Genomic DNA, 8101 nt, shown 5'->3' on the forward strand with positions numbered 1-8101 from the left:
CCTGTCAAGTGTGTCTTGGCAAATCACCTCTTCTGTTCAAATTTCTCTGAAAATCTAAATATAAAATTCTTCTCTGTGTCTCATTTGTTTCCCCTCACATACCCCCTTTAGTGTCTGCAGCTTCTTACTCATACCTTCAATCGGGAATTCAACCAGGTGTACAACAGCATCAGCGATTGTAAGGTAAATACTTCATGTAATTTTAATTGTAATACACTCTATTTGTGGTACAATAGCAGTGTGTTTGTGGGTCATGGAATCTGCTGATACTATGGAAAGAGAAACCACTCTATATTAATGTATTGTTTTTTATTTTCGGTCCACTGGAAGCATTGGGCTATTCAGCATCAGGTTCCAAAGGCTATGGCAGGAATTGGCAATGGTGTGGACTTGCACTGTAGTACAGTTCCCAGTTTATTAGCAGACTCCTTCCTTATGTAAAAGGATAAATTGACTCTTAAAAATTCTGCCTGTAGGCAAAGGGAATACCAAGTTTCATACTGGATGATGTTTTACCCACTGAAGAAGTCAGAGTGTGTAGGACATTGATAATAACAAGCTGTGTCTGCGTAAATGCTGCTGTATTTCTGTCCCCACATGGGTTTGTGGTGGTTTGTGTGAAAATTTGCCTCCTGAGTAGGGGAACGGCTGATGAAAAAGCCTTTCTGTTCTCTGAGGCTTCCCTGCTGAAAGCATTCTCAGCCAGGGGTGAACATGAGCTACAGCCAGCTCCTGTGATGTGTTTGTGCTTGCAGCTCTCGGATATTTCTCCGATGGGGCGGGACCCGTCCGTGTCCAGTTTCAGCAGTGCAACCCTCACCCCTTCATCCACCTGCCCTTCTCTGGTGGATTCCAGGTGCAATTCAGTTGATCAGAAGTAAGTGTACTGTATTAAAAGGAAGCATCACTTTCCAGTGCTGCACAGATCTCTTTGCTGTTTTCTGATTTGTTTTTCTCTTTTCTTCCTTTGCCCTACTTTCAGATACTTCTCTGTACAGCCCCCTTGCCTTACTTCTCCAGTCACTCTGCACAATTCTTTTTCCCCATTTTGTTTTTTTTTTTGAAGTGTTTTTTTTTCCCGGGGGAACAGTCAGATGCTTGTCATTCCATTGAGCAGTGCATCTACAGTGTGCAGAGTCAACAAGTTTTCTCAGAGGTCTGTTGAAAAGGTCTACTAATAACGACCCAGAATAAACCAGTGTGGCCATTAATCTCTGTCTTTCTCAGCTGTATCTATACAAGATACTTCTGCTGAAATTGGGAATGACCATGTAGCGAAAGACATAATTTGTACCTTCTCAGTTCACCATCCCCCAGGGAGGAGTGCTGAGGCAGTAGAACGTTTTACATCAAACAGAAGTAGGAAGTATGTCTGTGTTGTGACTATGTTTAGCAGGACAAACAAGGTAGAAGTAGTGGGGAAGCAACTTGCTAGCGGTTATTATAAGTTTAATTCCACAGATATCAAGGGAAAAGGCTATTCAGTATTGTACAAAAGGATCCCTATGTCATACAATAAATCTGGGCTGGAGGATGGAACTTCAGGCTGGCCTGAAGATGCAGTTTAAATTCCATTGCCACGTTCTGTTGCTTTGTTGCGATTTACTTTTTTTTCTCTACTTTTTTTAAAGGACGCCAGAAGCAAATTCTCGTGCCTCCAGTCCCTGTCATGAGGTGGAACAGTTCCAGATAATTCCTGCAGTCGAAACTTCCTACCTTGCCAGAGCTGGAAAGAACGAGTTCCTAAACCTCGTTCCTGATATTGAGGAAATCAGACCAGGGTAAGTTTTTTATTGTTGTGTGATCGTGGCTTCCCGAGAACTGTCACAAGGGCTTTCTGAGATTTGTAGGTTCTGTGCCCCATTTGAAGAAGGAAGATAAACAGGTGATAGCAGAGCTGCAGAGTCCTCAGTGATGGACTGGGGAAAACTGTCAGACTTTTGCAGAGCTGTTGAAAATACCATTCAGCTTGTTTTAGAAGAACTTTTCCAGAATACTATTGCAAACAAAACATAATAAGGACCAAGTGTCTTACACAGTGTTTTGCAGTTAGTAGGGATACTCAGGGGAAAATCTATTTCTGTTTTGACGTGGGTTTGTTTTTTCCAGCTCTGTGGTGTCAAAGAAAGGATACCTCCACTTCAAGGAGCCACTCTCCAGCTCCTGGGCCAAGCACTTTGTGGTGGTTCGCCGTCCCTATGTTTTTATTTACAACAGTGACAAAGATCCTGTAGAAAGAGGAATCATAAACTTATCCACAGCTCAGGTGGAATACAGTGAGGATCAACAGGCAATGGTGAAGGTGAGTCTGAGAGCCGTTGTTTATTTATCCATAAAGCAAGAACATTACAAGTAGCAGTGCATCTGTACCATCAGGTGTGTCACCCCTGTTCCGAGGAAAATGGATCTGAGTCGTGGAGGCATTGAGGATCCTGCCCACAAAGTTCCCAGTTTGTTCAGGGTTTCTTATGGTTTTGGACACAGTTGTACCAGAGAGTGACCCTGACTGCTGTCACACATCAGATGAGCTTTTAGGAGCATGTGTTGGTACCATCACCCTGCATGTTGGGTTTTTGCAGCTTCCTTTGTTTGTTTTTTGGGGCTTGTGTGTTTTGTTTGTTTAAAAACAAAACCCCACAAAACAACACATACAAACATCCTGCAAGGAATCAAATGAACTCTACTGGTCCATCTCTTAAAGCCCACAGTCAGCAGCTGAGACTGTTTTGTAGAAGATACTGACTAATAATACCCGGGAAATCACCAGTGAGACATCAGTGAAAGAGGGATGTGACGGAGCAGATCCTCTCAGAGAGGAAATGTGCATCAGCCTCTGTGCTTGTAGACTTTGTATTTAAATTGTCCTTCGTGTTCCAGACACCCAACACGTTTGGAGTGTGCACAAAGCACCGTGGAGTCCTGCTCCAGGCCATCAATGACAAGGACATGAATGACTGGTTATACGCCTTCAATCCTCTCCTTGCTGGCACAATTCGGTAAGAGGCAGCTCCTCTGTGCTCAGGGCTGCAGAGGGAGATGCTCAAACCAGATTTTAGTTTTGACAAGGTGTGGGAACTGGAGGAGGGAGGAGAGTAGGCAGAAAAACCCCCAGAACAATCAGAAAACAAACCAGCCCTGTATTTCAGGAACTGCAGGGGCTGTTGTTTGGGCTTGTGATGTTCTGAACAGCCATGTCCAGTTTGAACATGTGTGGGATGCTGATTTGGAGACTACAAGATGGTTTCCTTGTATTGCCATTTTACAGATTTATAAAGTTTCTTACTTCCTCTCTGCTGGACTGCCTTTTTAGGTTCTTGATTATGAGCTAAAGCAGAAATTACGTTCCCTTTTTGTAACTTCTCTGGCAGCCTTCCCATTATCACAGACAGCCCCTGCTTGCTGGACACATCTTACTCCACTGCAGTAGCTTTTCCTTTCAGCAAAAAAGCCCAAAACTTTAAAAATGAAGCTGTTACTGTACAGCATCAAATAATTTCTGAACAGTGAAGCCCTTAAATGATCCCTTCTCCCATTAAAGAAGCAGAACAGAGAAGTGAGAATTCTTTCTCATTTCAGCCCTGGATACATTTTACTTTCTTAGCATATGGAGTAAACTAGGACTGTACCAAATTAAAAAAAAAAAAAAAGGTGGATAAACTTTGGAGAGGGAGGAACAATGAACTTTCAAAATTCACCAACTACTTTTCCCCTTTTTTTTGGTACAGGTCGAAGCTGGCTCGAAGACGCACGGGCCAGATGAAGTACTGAGTCCATGTAATGTTCCCATCTGTTCTCCCCACTCACCTTCCCACAGATAGTGTTACCTCTCATTTTCTCTTTGTGATTCTTGACGGTTTCTCTTGTATGTAATCCTGTGGCTTAACATCCCCCACCTTCCCCACTTCTTCAGCACATTTTCTAGGTATTCTAACCCTACCTTGTTCCTTTCCACCTGTACCTAAATTGTACTAGTAGCATGTGGCCAAACAAAAAGAGAAAGAAAAAAAAAAACCACAAAAAAATCGAGTGATTATGCACGACTCTAAAAAGAAAAAAAAAATTCCTATAACAATTGTTTTTCCATTTCAACTGACCTTTTGGTGTCTGTCCCACTGTCCACTGTCTGTCTAGACTGCTACAGGGTTTTCATTCTATTTGTGACTTGGCAGTGGTCATTGGTTCCCTCAGGGCAAAGTTCCAGTGCCAGGGAAAGATAAATTGTTTAATGGAGACATTACCAGCCAGGAACTGCAACAGCTCCTCAGGCTTTCTGGATCCAGCCTCGAAGTTAAACCCTGTTGAAAGCTGATATTGGACAAATCTATCTGGACAGACTGGATTTTGGATTTTGTGCAAGTTTCTGAGTTTCCAGGGTCCAGCAGGCTAAGGCACGAGCTAGGAAAGGTTAGGGAACAAACCAGGAGGGGCTGACTAGAACAATCTGCCTTTAAACTGTTGCTGTGGGGGTTGCAGGTGAACAACACTTGGGTTTAACGCTTTCCCAGAAGAGTTGCCATCAACACGCACTCCTCGGCCTCTGAACTGAGCTGAGCAGACTGTGCTGATAGGAGAGGAAGTAGACCCCAGACTGAAATATGAGATAAAATCCCAAACATTTCAGATGCTCAAGCTGTGTATTTGACAGATGGGGAGTGTTAAATAGAAATGAAAGTGCAATTGGTCCCTGGATCACTGTGGAGGGCAGATCCCCTCTTCCTGCCGTTAGTCCTGACTTCCATGTTCCGCAGGAACAGTTCTCACCTCTCTGGGAAGAGGTTTAGGGCTCCCGTGGCTGTGTCAGGGTAGCAGCTCTGCGGTGTCGTTCCCAAGGGCCTCTTTGTGCATCCCTTACCTGCAGTGCTCCCATGTCACCCCACCTGTCCTTGGGAGCATCCAAGGCCTGTGGAACACTTCCTAGGCCCAGCACCTGCAGTGTTCTCCAGGGAGCCGCAGGACACTTCCAGTTCCTTCTGAAGTAACTGCTGAGTGTCTCCTCATTTCCCTGCTGCAGTTTTCATCAGCTGAACCCCGCTATATTCAGAGTTAACCCTTCCTGGGGAATAGAGCAAGTGTATTCTGGTCCTGGTCAGTGGAATGTCGTAATTGGCTTCTTGGACATCAGCTGGGTGGTGTCAGTTGTTGACCTACTGTGTAAGTGCTTCTTGTGGCCAAAGCTTTGGACCTTGCCCCAAGAAAGAGGAGCAGAATGAATTTCCTCTCGGGGAAGTGAACTCCTGTCTCTCAGTCAGGTGTTGGGGAGGTTGGGGATGTTGTGTGTTCTTTCCTGCTGTGTTTTCCTTTCTTGCTGTACCCAGAGTGCTGACAGGGCTGGCTGTGATCCTGGGCAGTGTAATGGGATTTCATCTGCAGGCTCCAGCCTCGCAAGGGAGAGGTGAAAGGGCTGGTGCCACTCTTGCCGTCGGCACAGCAGGCTCAGAGCAGCCCAGGAGGCTCCTCTGGGTTCAGTCATCAGCTGGGCGGGCCACGCGTGCGTGGGACTGGAATCTGCTGAGAAAGGTCTTTGCTTTGTGGGGCTTCATCGTTCAGAAAAGTGCAATGCACAGAGAGACCTCCTAACAGCCTGGAAGGCAAAGGAGCAGGGAGATGGAGGCTGACACTTGCTAGGACACACCTTTACATATCTTGAGGTAGTTCTCAAGCTAACTCATACGCTCATGCTGTCTCTGTGTCCTCAGATTTATTTCAGAACTGGAAGCCAGAGTGAAGGAGCATCCTGGGGACCCAGGAACATGATAGGGATAGGGTTTTGTTTTCCTTCTGTTTTTGTTTTGTTTAACTGTGTGTGACTCCTAATACAGTGATGATATTCCTTTGTTATGCAATGATGAAAAAGCACTTCCAGTGTGTGGATAAAACTTCTTGTCCTGCAGGAGGGCTCCTCACACTGCAGCTAAGCTGATCTCAAGAATTAGGTTAATTCTAAGCATTAAGTTATTGCTGCCATCACCACTGTTTGTAATGACAGTGGAACCTGTTTGAGGAGGCAGAGTGATTGAGGTGGTGGTAGGTTGTGACACACTGAGAGCATTTTAACTTTTATCTGTTTCTTTTTTTTAACTAGAAGAAAACTAGTTTTCTAAGTCTTTGCTTTGGATAAGCCAGAGAATGAACCAAGTGGTTATAGGCATTGCACAAAATCATGATTAAGGAATCTTCCTTTAAAAGCAGGAAGAGACAGATGCTCATCTCATAGAGAGCTTGAAGTGTTACAGTTGTTTATATCTTAAAACTCCAAGCAAGTTCTAGTGACTTGAGGTCTGGGTGGATAATGGATCATCAGAAGAGCAAAAGTCTGGTTTTAAGCATCAGCATCTCTTAAAGCTGCATAATCTGTAGCAAACTATAGGTCCTTGTGGTGTGGAGTTCAAATGGGCATTACTGTTTTCAGGTCTGACATAAAGGCAGACAGAGTTTTTCTGCAATTACTGAAGCCTGCTTTGAGACTTTTGGGTTTCCCTACTTAAAACTGGACTGAAACCAGTCCAAATTTTCTTTAAAGAGATAACAAACCAAACAAATAAACAAGCAAAAAAGTGGATTTCCATTCACTTCAAAGCTTAGTCCAACATGTTAGAAATTTCTTTTTGGAAACAGATTGAGGAAGGAGAAATATGCTAAGTTGCCTTCTCCTGACACTCCAAAGCCCGTTCTGGTTACCTGCCGTGTGTGTGTGGAGTCCCAGAGTCAGACAGCTCTGGGGACTCAGCCTCTGCAGATGAGGCATCCTGCTGTGGGCTGCCAGCCCCGGAGGACACGCACTAGCAGGGAGCTTGGTGGGCATTCCCTGGGAGGAGCGAGCGTCACACTGGGCAGTATTTGGGTTTTCATGTTCCCCGCCAAAAGGAAGGACAAAGCTGTCCTTTTTGTCCATTGAAAATTATGTTGGATCTTCCTGGGTATTGTAAAATTAAGCTAAACCTCCTATACTGTGTTTTAGAAATGCACTTTAAGTCCCTTTTTAAGGAAGATTCCTGTATTGTGGGAATACGGAAGAGAAGGGAGTACTGTTTCCAGAGAGCATGATTTCCAGACTGCCAAGAAAAGGTTTTTTGTGTCAGTGTCTAATAGTCCTTATTACTGATTAGCATGGTATTTCAAAGCAAAGACTTTACTTTTTGCTGCTTGTTATCTAATTTACAGGGATTTAATTTTATGTAATGTATTGTATATTTATACATCTGTAATTAATTGCACATTAGATAAGAAAGAGGATTAGCTTCGGTCTAACACCCACTGGTACTAAACTGCCTGTGCACGTGGATCTGCCTGTACTCTGCACACCTGAGCTGCGGTGGGTGTTCTGCTGAAGATGCAGCTGTGACCTGCTGCTGGAGGAGGAAGGATCCTGCTGCTGCTCGGGAAGGGTTTGCTGGCTGTCCCTGCAGATGGGTCTGACGTGCGCTTGCATCTCTCCGTTGTAGTCACTAACCCAGTCTGTGGTCTGGCTGTGCTGTCTGTAGCAGGATGTATTAACTTCGTGCTTCCTTGTTTCAAAACATCAGCTGTTCACGAGCAGGACTGACTTTTGTTCAGAAGGCCATTTATGTGTTCCATGTATTTGAAATCAAAACTAGTCCAACACTAACCAGATGATTGTGTCCAATGTTATTGGGAACAGGATTTAAATTGCTGGGATCAGCTGTGTATTCAGAAAACCGGTGTGGAGCTCCTAAGTCTTCAGTTCTTAATGTTGCCAAGTGAATGGGCTGCCCCTGAGCAGTGCTGAATTTACCTCTTGCTTGCCTGGAAACCAGGGACTGGAAGCAGAGGGAGTTTTGAATGATCAGCACTTCCCAGGATCAGGTCTGAATTTTCCACTTTGCTTGTTCATATTTCATGTGCAGTTGGTTATGGCTCCCGAATTTGGACATCAGACACGCTGTTCACTGGAATACATCCCTTGGAATTGCGGTCCCCATGTCCCTGTTAATCTCTCTGTACACAAGGTATACAAGGGAAATGCTGTATAAGTGGCCTTCTTGAACAAATCTCTTTGCAAACTGATTTCATCCCAGCGAAGGAGTGTATCAGCAACACTGTACATTAATTTCAGGTTTTCATTTTCTTATTTTATTTTGTA

The 8101-nt window shown here is 44.3% G+C and overlaps 1 protein-coding gene across 9 annotated transcripts in view; it reads left to right on the forward strand.

The window, feature by feature from the left end:
• KIF1B (kinesin family member 1B) overlaps positions 1 to 4079 on the forward strand; it is a 73785-nt gene extending 69706 nt beyond the window's left edge. For all 9 annotated transcript variants that reach the window (XM_068171701.1, XM_068171707.1, XM_068171704.1 and 6 more), the window contains 6 exons: positions 112 to 183; positions 756 to 877; positions 1632 to 1781; positions 2110 to 2302; positions 2878 to 2996; positions 3726 to 4079. In XM_068171701.1, coding sequence (XP_068027802.1) covers positions 112 to 183; positions 756 to 877; positions 1632 to 1781; positions 2110 to 2302; positions 2878 to 2996; positions 3726 to 3768 — 699 coding nt within the window. In that variant the 3' untranslated portion in view covers positions 3769 to 4079. The remainder of the gene's footprint in view (positions 1 to 111; positions 184 to 755; positions 878 to 1631; positions 1782 to 2109; positions 2303 to 2877; positions 2997 to 3725) is intronic.
• Positions 4080 to 8101: the final 4022 nt, after the last annotated feature.

This window comes from Anomalospiza imberbis, chromosome 23 (assembly GCF_031753505.1).
Source record: "Anomalospiza imberbis isolate Cuckoo-Finch-1a 21T00152 chromosome 23, ASM3175350v1, whole genome shotgun sequence".
Classification (NCBI taxonomy): domain Eukaryota; kingdom Metazoa; phylum Chordata; class Aves; order Passeriformes; family Viduidae; genus Anomalospiza; species Anomalospiza imberbis.